The 17,416-nt window shown below is 49.6% G+C and overlaps 6 protein-coding genes across 6 annotated transcripts; 4 read left to right on the top strand and 2 right to left on the bottom strand.

Moving 5' to 3' along the window:
- Positions 1 to 5,082: 5,082 nt before the first annotated feature.
- EURHEDRAFT_390372 (ATP11 family protein) lies at positions 5,083 to 6,317 on the bottom strand. Its single transcript, XM_040779828.1, has 2 exons — positions 6,118 to 6,317; positions 5,083 to 6,059 (listed from the first exon to the last, which is right to left on the bottom strand). The coding sequence occupies exons 1-2, from the start codon at positions 6,291 to 6,293 to the stop codon at positions 5,189 to 5,191; spliced, it is 1,047 nt and encodes a 348-aa protein (XP_040634165.1). The 5' UTR covers positions 6,294 to 6,317; the 3' UTR covers positions 5,083 to 5,188.
- A 123-nt stretch (positions 6,318 to 6,440) lies between these two features.
- Positions 6,441 to 7,625, top strand: EURHEDRAFT_417449 (flavin-linked sulfhydryl oxidase ERV2). Its single transcript, XM_040783203.1, has 4 exons — positions 6,441 to 6,866; positions 6,923 to 7,051; positions 7,107 to 7,424; positions 7,492 to 7,625. Exons 1-4 carry the CDS (start codon positions 6,652 to 6,654, stop codon positions 7,505 to 7,507), a joined length of 678 nt encoding a protein of 225 aa, XP_040634164.1. The 5' UTR covers positions 6,441 to 6,651; the 3' UTR covers positions 7,508 to 7,625.
- A 1,334-nt stretch (positions 7,626 to 8,959) lies between these two features.
- On the top strand, positions 8,960 to 11,016 carry EURHEDRAFT_549494 (LYAR-type C2HC zinc finger protein; the record flags this gene model as incomplete). The annotated part of the gene is made up of 3 exons (XM_040787503.1): positions 8,960 to 8,980; positions 9,054 to 9,176; positions 9,425 to 11,016. The coding sequence occupies 3 exons, from the start codon at positions 8,960 to 8,962 to the stop codon at positions 10,787 to 10,789; spliced, it is 1,509 nt and encodes a 502-aa protein (XP_040634163.1). The 3' UTR covers positions 10,790 to 11,016.
- A 162-nt stretch (positions 11,017 to 11,178) lies between these two features.
- Positions 11,179 to 14,781, top strand: EURHEDRAFT_519160 (putative NF-X1 finger transcription factor; the record flags this gene model as incomplete). Its single annotated transcript, XM_040786758.1, has 3 exons — positions 11,179 to 11,405; positions 11,466 to 14,569; positions 14,624 to 14,781. 3 exons carry the CDS (start codon positions 11,179 to 11,181, stop codon positions 14,779 to 14,781), a joined length of 3,489 nt encoding a protein of 1,162 aa, XP_040634162.1.
- Positions 14,782 to 15,299: 518 nt separating this feature from the next.
- On the bottom strand, positions 15,300 to 15,740 carry EURHEDRAFT_292650 (uncharacterized protein). The gene has a single exon (XM_040778236.1). It carries the CDS (start codon positions 15,672 to 15,674, stop codon positions 15,423 to 15,425), a length of 252 nt encoding a protein of 83 aa, XP_040634161.1. The 5' UTR covers positions 15,675 to 15,740; the 3' UTR covers positions 15,300 to 15,422.
- Positions 15,741 to 15,910: 170 nt separating this feature from the next.
- EURHEDRAFT_292641 (uncharacterized protein) lies at positions 15,911 to 16,485 on the top strand. The gene has a single exon (XM_040778235.1). The coding sequence runs from the start codon at positions 15,966 to 15,968 to the stop codon at positions 16,281 to 16,283; it is 318 nt and encodes a 105-aa protein (XP_040634160.1). The 5' UTR covers positions 15,911 to 15,965; the 3' UTR covers positions 16,284 to 16,485.
- The last annotated feature ends 931 nt before the right edge of the window (positions 16,486 to 17,416 follow it).

Here is a 17,416-nt window from a genome sequence, read left to right as displayed (position 1 = left end):
AACTGCAATACACTGGTTACACATCACTGCAGGCCTCCCAGTCTTCACATCTGCCACCTGGTCAAACTGTTTCCAACAATCTGACTGATGTCTTGTATCCCAATTAATTCGCTTTTTCGTCCCATAATCTGTCCCGAGCCACCAAGCTACAAAGGCATCCCGTTCCATTTCGTTGTATTTGTGAGTGTAGAGAACATATCCTTGGTTTTGATCAGGGCCCACACGGTGAAGAAAGCTAGGGATAGGAGGAGGCGAAAGCAGAGTTTCAGAGATGTCTGAGTTGGCCACTATGGCATCTTGGCTTCCTGAGGACTCAGGTGTATATAGCTGCGAGTTGTTAGGAAAATGAGAGTAAAAAGAATCTGAAGTATCCCCCTCACAAGCTGAGGAGGATGGAGGGTTGGAGAAATGCCGGGACATAGTACAGAATATAGGTGGGTGTAAGGGAGGGACTAGGAAGGGGGGAGGGACTAGAGAGTAAGAGACTTACAAAAAAAAGATCCAGTATAATAGTCAGTAGAATTTGCAATGACTAGGGGACACAAGAACCAAGTTGTAATGGCTGAATGTGGCCATACCATTGTGCTAGAAGCGGCCATATGCTGCAAGCGGCCATGAATCCATAGAATGGATAAAAGCCCCTCATTCCATAGATAGATTCCCCTTCTTACTTCCTTCCTCTCCAGATTCGATATTCTCGTAAAACACTAGTTTAAATAGGAATATCAATTCATTATTCTCCACTAGCCCAAGTTCATGACGCAAGCGACTTAGGGAGCTGGAGATCTTGAGTGGATAAATCATAATATGACCCACATAGTATCCTGTATCTCACGTAGTATTCCATATCTCATGTAGTATCTCCTAATCTCTCTTAATCCTAAGGGTGGGGAGGGTCACCCACACAGGTGACCCTAAGGACCCTCACATGCTGAAGAGCCGCAGGAGGCCAATACTTAGCGGTCAAAATTACTTAATTTGGCCATCCAAGAACTAGTATATTTGGTATTATTCAAAGGGTAAAAGTAAGGATTTAGTGGCAAGAGAGGTGAATGGGCCATAAATCACTGAAGCTGACCTGTAACTTCAAAGATATCCTTCCAAAAAATATTCCAATAGCCGCTCGTGAATACATCTGTTAAATATATATATTTTCATCGGCGCTATGTGCATGGTTTTCAACAGCTTTCATAGTTCACCCTTTTCGGCAGAATCACTCAGGAAGCTATTTGTTTACTTTGCATTATTTATACCTTCACGTGGCTCTTCAAGATAAATACCTTTGAATGAAGTAATGTCCTCTTCTCTTTTTCCTAGTTTAGATGTTCATCGAGTACATTCCTTCTACAGGAACTAGCTATCATAATACTATATCCAAGGACTAATGTATATTGACTATGTAATGGTAACTTACATATTATCACTTATAATTAATATAATCTTAAAAATTTTGATCAGAAGTAATATAAATCAGAGAGATTTTGTAGGAAGCTATTATGTGAATTGATTCTAGGGCTCATACAATACCTATCATCCGAAGTAGCAGAACAGGAGTAATGTGTTACGGTGTAAATAACAGGTCTGTATTAAGATTAATCATCATTTTTATGCATCCAAATCGGGTAAAGCGTGGGAATTTTTATGAAAATGAGGGTCGACGAGGGTCCTTGAGGGTCACCCACACGAGGTCTGGCGAGGGTCGAGGGTCGGGTGAGGGTCGCGAGTGTTATACCCGCCCCTCGCGAGGGTCGGGTGGAGGGTCCAACCTTTGGACCCTCATGAGGGTCTGGGCGAGGTCTATGATAAGTGTTCCTATTTTTCAATACCATGACGTTTAACACTGACATGAATGTTGCTATAGATCAGAGCCATATCCTCAACAAAATCTGTGCAATGGGCCCAACACACTAACGTTTCATTAAAACTAGAGCCACGAACAGGAAAGCAGAGCTATTGAAATAGGGATGGTCAGCCCTGGTCATAGAAGCCGGACTGGGTCCCTTGCCTTGAACTCGATCACATGCCTTCATGCTTCAGCGTGAAGGATCCTCTGATATGTTCAATTAATTGAGCTACCATCATGTAGCAGATACTCCGTTATATATAAAACAGCACATGCGGGCTGATTTCATAAGTATACTTCGGTGTTTATTCCAAATATTTCAATACTTACTGTTTCTTGACTCCTCAGCATACCAAGAGAGCGTTACCAAAGCTTCGTTGAGTGTCAAAAGAAATTGCCCCCGAGTTACCTATTCGACAGACAGCCATATAAGTGGCATTGATGCTCACCAGAGGCCGAGTTCTTGTATGAAGGTACCATTCAGAATGTGGAATCAGTACGCCGTTAGCTGTGGCTATCATCGCGAAGCGTGCACATGAGCTTGGAGATTTGGCGGCCTTTCCCGGTCGGTCAGCAATAACAAACGGCCTTCGCTGCAACCAGCCTGGCAGATCAACGCTTGCGAAGCATTGGAATCATAGCTGCATGTCATCAGGTTTCACAAAAGCTATTACTTCTATTAAGTGGACCTCAAACAATAAGGACCAACGATGAATGCGGGATTCAGAAATGAACCCAGGAGAGGGTCGGCCACATCATGACTACAGTATGTCTCGCAGAACAGCATGCAATGCTAGAAAATGATACAAGATGCAAGCTCAACATGAGTCTTGAATAGACGGCTTATGGCTTAACACAGCGTGGGTACTTTGTGGGGGCGTGTCATTGCCATAAATTCTTTTCTCGCACTCACTGAATTCAATCGCGAGCACTTCCTATACTTGTGTCGTTTCCCAAAACTCTAACAAGAAACAGGAATATCTAGCCCAGCTGGCCCTATACATGCGGGACATGAAACTCACATGAGGGGTTTTTTCTTCTTCCAGTCAAAGGGCCTAATAGAATAGCTGGTGGCTGAAGTACAGTAAGCTTTAATGCTGATTTGTACACAAATTGCCGCAGCTGTACTCAAGCAAGGACAATCGTTCCAAAACACACGGATTTAGCGTGATGTACGGAAACCGGGATACTCCAGACATTGGCCTACTTTAACGAGGACTGGAGCCAGGTGAGCAGACTCCTATAAGAAGGCCACCAGTTGCTGACCAAGATAAGCTATATAAAGATGCATGGCATACTCAAAGGGATGCAGAGTCTATTCAAGCTGGCTCCGACGTATTTTATACGGAGAAAGTGGACACAAGTTCCTTGGTTATTTATCTCGCACGCGTGGTTATCACTCAAAGTGGCAGCCTGCAAAAATCACCTGGCAGTGTGGATAACTTGCACTCTTGCTAATAACTTATGAGCGCGTGCGGAATGTCATCCAATTGCTAAAAGCAACCTCTGACGAAACCGCCATCTATAAGGGCTTATCTGCAACGGCAACTCCTTCAGTACTTTGAGCATCTCCAGATATCCTGGGGATAATAATCGACATAACGAAAATATGCCGGATGATGATAAGATCGACTTAGACCCAGGAATGCCATGCGCTGTTAGAGAAGTAACAAGCCGATGCAGAAAGAAGAAGGTATACGCCCGTCTGGTGGTCGACATGTACCAGAAGCTCCAACGTGAAGAAGTGACGCAGAGCTCGCTACCTCAACCTTCTTTTGTTACTCACTAACGAGGAAGAGGAACGAATGAGGATTTGAACTCTAGAGCCTTTGACCTAGCTAAGGTAGATACAGATAAAACGAGCTTCGCCACTAACAATGGTACTGTCTACTACTTGAGATGAAAAGGTTCTTCGGGCTAACCAGCATTGAATGAAGATATTCCTATCAGTGCATCATGAGGCTTTGATCACAACGCCTATGACTATGGAGAGTCGACTCGAACATCGAGAAACGCCCCTAGGGAACCTGCTATTATTGCCTTATCGGCTATGATCGGTCTCATACATGAAGTCTACATGTCATGGTACAGGAATTATTTGATATGATGATGACGCAAATTGTTGGAAGACAGCCTTAATCACTTCTCCCACGGGTTGCAAAAAGAAGTGGAGTGAGGCTTGTCCAGTTCACCAGGTGTATCAGGGGCAATTAGCATCACCTCATGTTTATGAACATGAGTGTTGGCCTTTATTAAGACGCCGTCATTTCCTCACGCCACATTTGATTTGATGGCGTGTCAGCAGAATTCCATAATGGCTTAGAGGGAATCGATGGCCTATACCAGTGAGTCGGAAGCAAATGAAGAATTGTTGAATGAAAGCGAGAAAGCGAGATGGACAGCTGTTATGGTGAGATTTTTCCGGATTAGATACGCTTATAGACACGGTGACCATCATGGACAGTAAGTATTGAACCAGCTAATAGATTTAGCAATATTCCTTGCCATTGAAGATGGCTGACAAGCAAACAGATAATGATGCTTGTGAAACAGATACTGCAATTTTACGAGCGTGGTGCGATGAAAGGAAAACACAAGCGGGCCAGCATGGACTGATATCGCCTTGAAGCCCAAGCTCTCAGCAGGATTGAAGAGAAGCCAAAAGGTGATCCTGAAAGCGACAATAGTTCTTCCGGGCCGTTACAATTTGAAATCGATTTTAGATTGGCAATGTGATTTCGCAACTGGCAACTGACAAAAGGCGACGTTACGGAGGTCATCGACATTAAACACACCAACCTCTTCAACAGCATGTGTAGGCTGCTTACAAAGAAGATGCTGGACGACCTCGACCTCCAGCGAGCCATCTAGGGCCTGTTTGGATACTACAGAGCTGCCATGGGAAATCACCTTGTGTCAGAGCGAAAACGACACCCCCAAGTCAGTCTCTGAATCTGCCCCAGTATCCCTTTCGTCACTCCGATGGTTACGGCAAATAATGAAGACGTAAAAGGGAATTTGTATTATAACAGGAGGGGGGGGGGGGGGATTTTTTTTGGGATCCAGATCGAAGGGAATCAATGGTTTCGCATGATGCAGCCCAGGGAGCGACGCTTGGACTATAGTATTTGAGAGGTTGAAAGCTTGCCCGAATCCCCACTTTGAGTCCGATTTAGGTCGTTGTTTTTGTTCGATGGATACTTCCTGGTGTTATTGGAAATGGGCAATATATCAATGATGGTTATTGCAAGAGCGAGGAGCGGGTATTCATTCATTCATCAGATAAAACCATGATCAATCATATCTATTGTACAGGGTAGTCAATATACAATCCACCTAAATAATCTATAGCTTCTCCGTCTCCTCCAGCAGATGGTCAATCTTGAAAACCTCGGTATCACCACGGTTAAAGCTACGCACCAACTCGCTCTTCCGCTCATTGGCTTGACCTCCAAAGTCGTAGAACCGCTGTACACAGCTAACCAGCCAGCTCGCTTCGGAAGTCGACACACCAGCATCCGGCATCACCTGGCCGAGCATGAGTACCAAGCCCTTCGACTCTGCGAGGTCGAGGTAGTTGGTGATAGTGGTGTGAGGCTGGGCGTAAGCACCGTGCAACTTGTATGCCGCAAGCGAGGTGAAGATAATTGTCGATGTGTGGGCGTTCGCAAGCTGAGCAGGTGTTGCGGTCTCTGCCGGCGGCGAAGCAGGTGGGTGGAAGCCCCATTGGAGGAAGTGGATGTCTGCGCCAGCCTTGGTGGTAGACTGAGTCTCACCAGTTTCCTCTCCCTTACCGTTCTTGACGGGTTCTTCTTGCTGGACCTCATTGCGGGGCAGTGGAAGGATGAACTGCGGGTTCTGGCGCGCTGCAGCGGAGATACGCTGGTATGCTTCAACCGGGATAACTGCGCAGATGGAGCCGGGATTCGACGCATGACGGAGTCGCCAGATACCTTCGATTTCCTTGGGCGGGAGATCGAGGAACTTCTGCACATCAATGAAGGAGTCGAGGGGCTTGATACCGCTGGACTCGGATTTCTTGATCTCAGAGGTGGATTCTTGAGGACGGGGAGGAGGAGGGACGGCAGAGGGTGAGGTGGAAGAGGCAGACGGGGTGTCGGGCTCTGGGGTTGCTACTGTGGAAGCTTTGCGCCGGAGGTCTTCGATCTTATCCTTGTAGGCTTCTTTCAGCGACTCGACGTTTTCATGACCCTCCCTAAACTCCTGATTAGTACAATTGTGCTGACAAACAAGATAATATGAAGGATACTTACTGCTTGGCCTTCTGGTTCAGTTTCTCTCGGTATTTATCCAACACTTGACTGGGATCGTGGTGTGTGGCAAGATAGCGGACATCGTGGATTTGGGCCCATCGTCTTTGTGAGAATCGCGTCAATGGGGTTGTCCCGCGCAGGAACGATTGGAACGGACGAATTCGAAGGGATGGCATTGTTCAGGTTGGGATTGTCTGTCGGGAGGAAGTCCATGAGGGCTTGATCGCGGAGAAAATGAGAGTACATTCATATACGGTTACTAAGCAATGGCATAAGGATTTGCACAACATAAGGCGTCTTTGGCCATGGCGAAGGGGACGGCAGTGCAACTCTTTATTCACGCTCAAAGAAAACAACAATTGTCGCTCTTTAATCCGCTTCCTGATTAACCAACCGTGGAGCCAGGTAGCCCAGCAGCTACTCTACGCTCTTTTCTCATAATAACGGTCCCAGACGCTTCTTGATCAGTTCGTCTGGTGACCTCCGCAATTGACCTTCGCAACCCTCGATCTTCCCCCTTTGATTCCAAATACCATGGCGAGCCGGCAGATTACACGACGAGTTCTTATAAGCGCCGCGGTTGCGCTATTCATCGTCTTCGTCCTCTTCATCCAACCCCAAGGGCCTCCAAGTCCTGCGATTCGAGCCCCTGGACATATCGATAAGTCCGCGCCGGCGTCGAGCCTGGTCAAGGATGACTTGCTGAAAGGGAAAGTGGTAATGTCGCGACTGGGAAATGAGACCGTGAAGTGAGACATACTTTATTTCCTTCGCTGGATCGATAACTAACGGTATGGAAAACTAGGGCAGAATTAGGTCGGGCGACGTGGAAGTACTTCCACACGATGTTGGCGCGGTATCCCGAACACCCTACGCAAGAGCAGCGGGAGACGCTGCATTCGTTTATATACTTGTTCTCGCGATTATATCCATGGTACATACTCCTATTTCCGTTGCGACTTCAGAGTGTAATGCTGACTTGAGTTCAGCGGCGAATGTGCCTCGCACTTCCAGCAACACCTACAAAAGTATCCGCCACAAGTCTCGTCACGGAATGCCGCCGCGGGCTGGGGTTGCTTTATCCACAACGAGGTCAATGCGATGCTCGAGAAGCCATTATTCGATTGCAATAAGATCGGCGACTTCTACGACTGTGGTTGCGCCGAGGACGACGAGGAGGCAGCGGGTGCGAGTGGAGAGAAACACAGCGAGAACGGAGCAGACAAAGGCCAAAGCGAGAGTGCGCATCAGCAGACTGGCCATCATGACGAAGGTGGCATGCCGCTTGTCGAAATTTCGAAAGAGGAGTGAGTCCCTTGCTTCGTTTGCGGTCTGAGTTTGTGGTTGGCAGTTGTATACTGACAGACTATGCAGGACCACGCGGGGTTGATTGGCTAAGTTCATATACAGCGGTTCTTTCACAGTTTGTCTTTTTCTTTGTAGATACCCGATTAAAGACCCGATCTTCTCATTGATGGGTTTGAGAGCCAATTTTGTACATATGCGTTTATTGTGATTTAATTGGAATTATACACATATTCAACTTTCAGTGTTTTCTCCCCAAACCCATACGAATCCAGCGAAGTACATACTCAGCAAATAAGAGACCTCGCGAGACCGATATGCTGCAGCTAGTCATCGGCCGCATGACCGAAGATGCGTCTTGAGACCATCTTCCATTTGCCACACAAACACTTCAATGTTTGTATGTGTAGAGTCTGAAGATCTCTAAGGAGGGATGCCGGATGTTGGGTTAACTCTGTAATCTCCAAGCATCATCGTCACTGGTGGATGTCCACCGCGTCATATTGAGTGATGTAGACTATCATATGCCCATTACAAGGCTCTGAAAATAGTACTAATTGTGCATATTTCCTTGAGCGCCAGAGAACACGACCAGCATATCGCTTCCTAGCCATGGCTCCGATTCACCAACAGCATCGTCAACAAGTACTTGTACAAGTAGTAAAGTCCTAAGATATGCATGACTCCCGCGGCAAGCGAAGCACAAGCGAAGCAATAATAACCAAAACCCGCTGGTTGCATATGTACCGTATCCTCTCGTTTCATTTCAACCACCAGATCGCACAGCCCCTCCACGCGCGCGACACCAACATTGCGAACTGGTTCGTTCGTCCACCTCTAACTGCAGTCTCCTGACACTTGCGCTGCACAAGCCCCAATCACGAGCCGCTGGTTAAGGGAGGATCGTGAGCGTATACCGTAATGGTTGCAAAAATAGACCAGGCTGATGGTTTGACCAACGGGATTATGCGGTCTCCTGCATGAGGATGAGAGTGAGATTATCCCGGGGGCGTTCTGACTGAGAATCTGCCGTGAGAGTATGGGGAGAGAGGGGTATTTGAAGTTCTCGTCGCCCGTTGACTTGTTAGTTACTTTAGTTTCTTCCTGGATATTCATGCATAATAGACATTTAATTTGGTTACCTCATTCGGACTAGCGTGATACCCCCGATCAGGACTAGCGCAGTCGCTCCGGATTTTCGCGCCGGCGCAAAAGAGAAGAAAGAAACAAATCGAGAAAAACAAGAAAAAGGTTCTGATTTCAGACAGCCTGGTCTTGAAGGGATTTCTTGCGCCTTGTGTTTAGCGAATTGCGCAGCCCGATTACATTGGATCCCCTCAGCCCGATCTCACTGCATCTGTGTTTATTTTGATCACGGCGAAGGGGCTTGTCCATCACCTTCATCGGACTTTTTCTACATCGCGGGACCTGGGTTGAACCTTGAAAGCTCGAACGTCCACGATTCTAGACCTAAATTCGGGGATTTTCTTGACAGCTCAATTATCGCTGAATACGTGGATTCTATAGCGGGGTCAAGATGGTTTCGTTTTCATGCGAGGTGAGTTGGTTATGGGCCTTTGAGTTGAGACAGTTACCCAGTAGGAATAGCGCTAACCTCGGTTTCTGCCTAGAATTGCGGCGATATCCTCACCAAGAAGAAGCTTGATCCTCATCGGAATCAATGCCGGGGTGCGTCGTTTACCTGCATTGATTGCATGGTGCATTTCCAGGGTACCGAGTACAGATCGCATACGGTATGGCTAGACCTCTTCCTTGCTTAATGCTTATGCGATTCGTCTGTTTGTGTCGCCTCATCTTCTGCTGTGGCTTGGTGATTCTCTCGTTGCATGTCGATAGTCTAGACCTTGACTACATCTGACGCGACTGACAAAAATCTGATCAACTGAGTTGATTCCGCTTGGCTGAGCCATATCGACGGAGATGAACTTGCGCAATGGATAATGATTTGTTCCCCGACAGAGGCTGACTTGAACATCTACAGTCGTGTATGACCGAGGCGCAAAAGTACGAGGGCGCGCTCTATAAAGAGAAACCTACGAAGAACGGGCGAAAGGGCAAGAATGAACCGAAGCAGAACCAGAAGCCGAACGGCATGCAACACCGTGCGCCGTATATCGAAGACGTGACCGACGTCGATTCCCCTAGTGCCAACGGGCGCGCACCACCTGCCCAACAGCAGAAGTCTACAGCTGCGAACGAGGGCAACACCGACAAGGCTGATGGCGGCAAACCAGTCAACGTATTCGACTTCCTTCAACCTAAGACCCCAAATAACGCATCCAAAGTGTCTTTGGCCGAGCCCAAGGGACAAATGCGGATGGTGGATCATGCCCCTCCGATTTTCGAGACTGGCAAGACTACTCCCCAATTGGAAACTCCTGGCAATGATAAAAGTTACGAAACGAATGGATACTCCTACGGCGCAGACCCGCTCCCACAATCTCAGTACTCGAATGCCAACTCCTCGTTGGAGTTCGTGACACCGGTCCCCAAGAAAAAGAAGGACCGCAGCCGCAAGGAAAACGGCACGGTCACCAGCGAGAAGAAGCGCAAGCGGCGCACTGAAGATGTCGACATGGACGATGCGACGCCTCTCGTCGACACTCCCATGATGGAAGCCCCATCCAGTGTTCGGAACAACCCCGGTACGCCCATGATCAAACACTCAGGGCTGACTGGTGGACTGGACCGGATGTTGAGATCTACATCGGTGGAGGGTGAAGAGCAGCCCCGTCGGCGCTACGAAGAACCCGCGTCCCCGATCAAGCGGTCTAAGAAAGAGAAGGATCCCAAGGAGCCCAAGAAGACCCGTGCGGAACGTTTCGTCTCATCCATGTTTGGCGGCTCCGTGGTCTCCAGCAGCAGTGCTGATTCTCAGCCCAAGACACTCCCCCGTCACCGTCGTCGCAGCTCATCTGATGATGGACAAGTTCCAGACATCGATGTGCGCAAGTCCAAGAAGACACCCAAGGTGCGCAATGCCTCCGACAACCAGGTGGTTGCGCCCGAACCTAAGAGCAAGCGCAAGACCAGTGCTCAGACAGTAGAAGGCGATCGTGCCTCCCGGCAGGTCAGCGGCCCAGACGCCGGGGAAATGATGCTCTACCCGCAAACCAACATCCCTACCGACCAGCAACGCGACATGGCGGCTCACTTCCTGTCACTGGTGACCAAGGGTCCTGAGAGCTCGCGCGGCTTCTCGATCAACAAGATCCTGAAGCGCTTCCACAACGACGAGGAGGGACAGCGAGCTGATCGTGAGCAACGTCAGGAGGAAGAGAAGGAGCTGTGGCGGACCTTGCGATTGAAGCGGAACGAGCGAGGAGAGATTGTGGTGTTTTTTTAATGTTTATGTTGATGTGGATGTGTTGATGCATAGCGATGTTTGTCATGACTACCTTGTACTGCATAAAATAATAATGGGATGACTCGAAATGACTCTTCGTGTGGCCCTAGTATGAGTCACTACATTCAATCCCAAAAGGGAAGAGAAAAAAACTCGATTACATAAGCATCACATGGTCCGCCACCGATCGCCGTTCATCTTCAAGAAAGCTGCTTTTGTTTCTTTCCTTCGATCATTTTCCTCCCCATTCATTCTTTTGCCTCCGGGTCTGTGCTATTTGGTTTTGCGTTGTTGCAGGGACGAAGATACAATTTTTACCTCCCTTTTTGTCTAATTTTGCTTCCAACAACCATATTCGGATTGTTCTATTCAACGAAAATAGCAATCGCATGGACACAGCCCAACCGATTAATCGACACTCTCACACCCTCGAGACCATGTCTGGTCCTCCTGACGCCGGCTCTAACGCCAACGTGAACAGCGCTACCGGCAACAACAACTCGCGCCCCAGACACAGACGTGGTCGTGGCAACCGCCCCCTTCGACATAACCAACAAGCCCAAGCAGAGTCATCCCAGATTCCGGATGCCCAACAGCAAGCATCACAACCGCCTCCGTCGGTGAACGGTGGAAATTCGACAGCAAATAACTCCGATGCAGCTCCGCGGCAACGGAGGGGTCCGAGAGGTGGGGGTAGAGGGGCAAGTCGAGGTGGACCCCGTTCGGATGGTGGTGGTGGTGGTGGTGGTCGACGACGACATGGAAGGGGAGGTGTTGATGTGGGACAAGGGCCTAGACGTGCTGGAATTGGTGGACGGACGTTTGAGGGACGGTTGACGAGACCTGAGGGGGATGCGGAGGATGTGGAGGATGCGAATGAGAGATTGAGAGCTGATGCACCTACCTTTGTGCCTGGGGTGCCGACGAATGGTGAAAGACCGTCAACCTCGAGAGATCACGAATCGAAAGGGAAATCGAAAGCGAAGAGTAGTAACCCTCAGCCGCCTCGACCGAAGGTCACTACGAAATCTGTTGCCCCTGATATCGCCACTCGAATTCACGAAGATATACTTCACAACCTCTACGAGTGTCCGATCTGTACCAGTGAACTGGGCCGAAGATCGCGTGTTTGGTCGTGTGGACTTTGCTGGACGGTTTTCCATTTGAGTTGCGTTAAGAAGTGGTCGAAGAATGAAGGCTCAGCGGCACAAGATGCTATGCGTCGACAACAAGAGGAGTCTACCGGGGAGACCAGCACACCTCGCGCTTGGCGCTGTCCCGGTTGCAACCTTGCTCAAGAGGTGTTCCCTTCATCTTACTCGTGTTGGTGTGAGAAAGAAGTCGACCCGCGTTCACTACCCGGTTTACCTCCGCATTCATGTGGGCAGACCTGTTCGCGCGCTCGTAAAGGATGTCCACACCCTTGCGATTCGATTTGCCACGCCGGTCCCTGTGCCCCATGTACGGCTATGGGTCCCACGCAAGATTGTTTCTGTGGAAGGAACTCGTCTACGAAACGTTGCCAGGATACCGATTACGAAAAAGGGTGGAGCTGTAGTGAGGTTTGCGGCGATCTACTGCCCTGCGGAGGGCATACTTGTTCAAAACCGTGCCACGAGGGTCTTTGCGGTGCTTGCGATGTCAAGGTGGAGGCACGTTGCTATTGTGGAGATGTGCAGACCGAGATGCTGTGCAGTGCTAGAGATGAAGAAATGGAGAGTGAAAAGCTACATGACGATTCTGGTGAAATTGAAAATTGGGAAGGCTGTTTCAGTTGCGGAGAACTCTGCAACCGTCCTTTTGACTGCGGTATTCACTTCTGCCAGAAAAGCTGTCATCCGCAAGATTCGCAACCCGCACATTGCCCAATGTCACCCGACGTCGTGCTTGACTGTCCTTGTGGAAAGACACCGTTGACAAATATATCTGGATATTCCTCGCGAACGACATGCGAGGACCCCATTCCCCATTGTCGTGAAGCGTGTGGTAAACCACTGCCGTGTGGACATCCATGTGAAAAGCTCTGTCACACCGGCCCATGTGGTGCTTGTATGCTCCGGGTTCCAATCTCGTGTCGCTGTGGTCGTAATACCATGGTGACGGTTTGCCACCAAGGCACTATCGAGAAACCGCAGTGTTTCCGCCAATGCAAAGCAGGCTTGCACTGTGGTCGACACTCGTGTGCTGAGCGGTGCTGCCCTGGAGAGCAGAAGGCCCTTGAACGACAGGCTATGCGACGGAAGCTGAGGTCGCACCTTCGTCCGAGCGACGAAGATGTGGAGGCGGAACATATCTGTACACGAGTGTGTGGTCGGACGCTGAAATGCGGAAGACACACGTGTCCGGAGATCTGCCACAAGGGGCCGTGCAACACCTGCAGGGAGGCGATTTTCGAAGAGATCCCGTGTAACTGCGGGCGATCTATCCTGCACCCGCCGTTGCCCTGTGGGACACAACCGCCATCATGTTCGTTCCCGTGCGAACGGTCGAAACCTTGCGGTCATCCCCAGACGCAACATAACTGTCACACAGACGACGAGAACTGCCCTAAGTGTCCATTCTTGACTGAGAAGATGTGTCTATGCGGCAAGCGGACGATGAAGAATCAGCCTTGCTGGTTGGTGGATGTTCGATGCGGCCAGATTTGCAACGAGCCGCTCAAGTGCGGCTCGCACTCGTGCAAAAAGAACTGCCATCGACCTGATAATTGCGAAGATTCAGCCCAACCTTGTCAGCAGGCATGTGGGAAGCGCAAGACGCTGTGTGGTCATCCATGCACAGACGCTTGCCATGCTCCTTTTGCTTGTCCTGAGAAGACGCCCTGCTCGGCTACGGTCACGGTAACATGTGGCTGTGGTCGACTCCGTCAGGAGCGGCGTTGCAATGCAGCCAAGGCAGTGGCTTCTAAGGGACAGGTTCAGCAACCACAGCGACTGCCTGTGTTGACACCTTTGACTTGCGACGAGGAATGTTCACGTCTGGAGCGGAATCGGTCTCTAGCGTCCGCGCTAGGAGTCGAAATCAACCAGTCTACCACCCTTGCCCAAAATGCTCTTCCGTACTCTTCCGAAACTCTCGACATGTACATCCAACTTTCCTCTTCAGCGCCGCTAGCTACCCTCCAGACCTACGAGTCTACTCTACACTCTCTAGCAGCATCGATCAGCCCCACAAACCGTTCTGTCCGCTTCCAGCCCGCCAAGCCTTCTCTTAGGGCATTCACCCACTCCCTCGCAACGGACTGGGGCTTTGCGACAGAGAGCTTTGACCCAGAGCCGCACAGGCACGTTTTTGTTCTGAAACCGGCGTCGTGGAATCCGCCGATCTTCGGACTCGGTAATGGATCAGTTATCGGTATTGGCGGTATGAGCGTTGGCGAATGTGTCAAGCTCCGCGAACGACAGCGACTAAAAGAGCGCGAGGCACAGCGTGTCGCAGCTGCAGAGGCGAAGGCATCGCGCGAAGCTGTCAAGGCACAAGCGCAAGGCAGCGTGGATGGCGGTGGTTGGGCGCAGGTTGCTGCTTCAAGGAAGAGCAACGCCGGTGGTTCGCCATCTACCCTGACTCCGAAGACGACGTTTTCGTCGGGATCATATGCTGCGCTTGCGGGTGGTGATTTTACTGGTGCTGGAGCGGGTGCGAAGAAGGAACGACTCGTTTTGCGCTCTAGTGTTGGTACTGGGAAGCAGTTGAGTAAGGTTCAAGAACCTGTTGCAGATAGCTGGGAGGAAGAGGAGGAGAAGGAGGAGGAGCAGGAGAGGAAACTCGAGGACGTGGATGGTGCGGATGATGCTGACAGTGGCCATGCCGATGACGCTCAAATGCAAACGCAAGAACCAGAAGTTGATGCAAAGGAACAGGAGGGGAAACTCGAAGGTCCAGGAGCTGACGGGGGGCATATTAATGACAGTCACACGCAAGAAGCACGAGTTTATGTTGAAGAGCACAAAGGTGATGATGCTGCGGTTGGAGCTGCGGCTTCAGGAAGCTGAGATGGGAGTCTTTCGTTATGATAATGGATGATTGAATTGCATGCTAGCATTAGCGAGGTGTTGTTCTGCTTGCAAGCATGGCATAGTATGCCTAGTTCGGATAGAAAAAAATCCGCTGATTCTGCACTCGTTCCTGTAGGAAGTCACTCCGTACCTGTAGCAGTAGTATGCCGCTGATCCAAAAGATTGCTAATGGGATACGGGGCACGCAACGATCACCGGCCACAGGTCACGAGAACAACGAGGCTACGAACACCTCCCCTTATGCTCTTAACGCCGATGTCTCACCCTGCTCATTGCACATCCCCGAGGCTACAATACTCCGAGCTACGAGCTACAAATCACCACGTCTCACCTACACTCATTTCTATCCTATGTATGGGATGCAAGCATGATGCACAGCAGATCTCAGCCCAGTTGGACAAGTAAGGCAAGACAGATGGGATGAGAGCTTAACCGTCGATACTCATTTCGGGATCTCGTAACGCGTACCCCTGATATTAATATTATACGGAGTAAAAAGAAACCATAATCCAGACGCCAACCAGTGGCATTCTACGGATTTATAATGACTGTGCATAGCATCGGAATACGGGATGTAAAGTGCAATCTGGGCAAGTCAAGCTTTCCAGAACTGCTGATCAGATCAGCATGAACGGAGTGAAACGCCTGGAGAGTACGGATCTGCGGTGCGGTGGATGGGGATGGGGATGCAGTAGCATCCGTCGTTGCTTCTGCGGCACCAGCTCAAGGCAAAGCAAGGAAAGTAAACTGACACCCCACGTAGCGCGGATATAACCAGGAGTTCGCCGTGTTAGTCTGTTTTCGAGAATGCGGGCTCTCCGGGTATGTTCCCACCTGCCGCTACCGCCGGCGATGGCAGTACTAGACATTAGATATTAGGTAACTGGTTAACTAGTGAATCCGGCTATCATTATTACTGTGAGCCTTTAGCGGTGCGTTGGTTGGTTGTCGTATGATTTAGTGAGCTGATCTGCATGCCGGCACTCATGTACTATGTACTAGTGCAGGAATGGAGTAGTGTAGCTGATGCATCAGCTCATTTTGTCTGAAACAGCCGTTTTCGAATGTGGAAGGCATCGTCAGCCTTGTCAGAGGATGCATTAGTACGGAGTACGGAGTACGGCGTACGGCACACACACCGGGGTGTCGGTGGACGGTGGATGGCGGGTGTATGCCAGGATAGGATGCAAGTCCGCAATCAACGGTACTGCTTTTGGCTACAGTGTACAATTTTACAATTTCTTTTTTTGTTGGTAGGTATCGGAGCAGGCGGATTGAATCGGACACGCCACGCTCAGCGCACCTCGAAGGAATCGCACAGACAGGAGTGCTGTAATTTCAATTTGACCGTTTGTGATTGGATTCACAGTTTGTTATTGTGCGCATTTGCTTGTTCGTTCCGTGTGAGTCCTTTTCTTCCCTTCCCAAAGTACGCAACATCCCAACAGAATAGACACTTGACCAGACAGATCGGGTAATAACAGCGACAGAACCAACTCAACGCCACACGGGCCATCGGCTGTAGACGAGCCACTGGAGCTGGGACAAGTCTGATGTCCGGGCAGCCGACAATCGGCGCTGGTGCCAAGGCTTGATTAGATTGATTAGATAGATCTTATCATCAGTCAGTGGCAAGAAGTCTTCTTTGTTTGGTGGATTTGGGTGTGTTTGCGGTAGACAAGTTCCTGTAACCACGGAGTTGTCACGGTCATTCCGAAGTGGACACTCCGATATGACACGCCATGGCAATCCACGATGGGAGTTTGCTCCGGGGAGAGGCGTCGAGGGAGGCGTCGGGGTGAGCCGTCACCGCTCGGGTCCACCGAGAAAGAGGGAGAAAGAAAGAAAAAACAAAATTCGCTGTCTTAACTCTATGCTACGATGGTAATAATTGAATCGTCTAATGATACGACTTCTTCCACAAAATGCGAAATAATGTGGTCAGTTTCAATTACTATTGTTATGTACAGTACCGCTGTCGGCAGTAAGACATTGCCTAGGCATCTCCCCACCTGTCCAGATTCCCGGGCCATTGCTTCAGTCGGTCAATCGGCCGCGTGGGATGACTGCACTTGTACGTACACTGTGTGCAATGTCTGATATAGAACATCGATGGAAGATATAGATTAGTATTCTCCTCACTGCAATTGGTGACTACCTGCCTATCTTTCTACAAGTATATACTCCGTGGGATACAGGAGTGGTGAGTAGTGAATGGGGGAGTCGATGATGACTACTTCCAGCTCGACCCACATGACCCAGTCTATATAGTGGGTAATTTTTCTGAAACCACCAATGAAAGGTACAATGGCACAAATATCCACTGCTGATTGGCTCCATCACGGAAGTTATCTGATCCGCTACCCACTCTGTTATCTGATCCGACATTTAAATACAATTTTCTTATTGGGTGGAGGCAGAACGAAGACCCACCGCGCGTCCTGCGGGCAAGCGAAAATTTGTCACGCTAGTCCCGATTCGGCACTCACTCCACCGACTGGCCGTCCGTGAAATATACAAAAGAGCGAGATCCCCTGCCCCGATCTTCTGATCCTCTACCCATACTACTCCTCTCTCACGCCAATTGTTCTCGCCAAGACACTGTTCTATT

Source organism: Aspergillus ruber (assembly GCF_000600275.1).
Source record: "Aspergillus ruber CBS 135680 unplaced genomic scaffold scaffold00049, whole genome shotgun sequence".
NCBI lineage: Eukaryota > Fungi > Ascomycota > Eurotiomycetes > Eurotiales > Aspergillaceae > Aspergillus > Aspergillus ruber.
Note: the sequence above shows the minus strand (reverse complement) of the source record. Positions and strands in the feature narration are given on the sequence as shown.

Bases quoted from the DNA above. Each gene is read 5' to 3' on its own strand.
- EURHEDRAFT_390372 (XM_040779828.1), bottom strand. From the start codon at position 6,293: ATGCCATCCCTTCGAATTCGTCCGTTCCAATCGTTCCTGCGCGGGACA. The intron at 6,060-6,117 runs GTAAGTATCCTT...TCAGGAGTTTAG, and splicing joins CTGAACCAGAAGGCCAAGCA to GGAGGGTCATGAAAACGTCG.
- EURHEDRAFT_292641 (XM_040778235.1), top strand. From the start codon at position 15,966: ATGGCGGGTGTATGCCAGGATAGGATGCAAGTCCGCAATCAACGGTAC.
- EURHEDRAFT_292650 (XM_040778236.1), bottom strand. From the start codon at position 15,674: ATGTCTAGTACTGCCATCGCCGGCGGTAGCGGCAGGTGGGAACATACC.
- EURHEDRAFT_417449 (XM_040783203.1), top strand. From the start codon at position 6,652: ATGGCGAGCCGGCAGATTACACGACGAGTTCTTATAAGCGCCGCGGTT. The intron at 6,867-6,922 runs GTGAGACATACT...ATGGAAAACTAG, and splicing joins CTGGGAAATGAGACCGTGAA to GGCAGAATTAGGTCGGGCGA. The intron at 7,052-7,106 runs GTACATACTCCT...ACTTGAGTTCAG, and splicing joins TTCTCGCGATTATATCCATG to CGGCGAATGTGCCTCGCACT.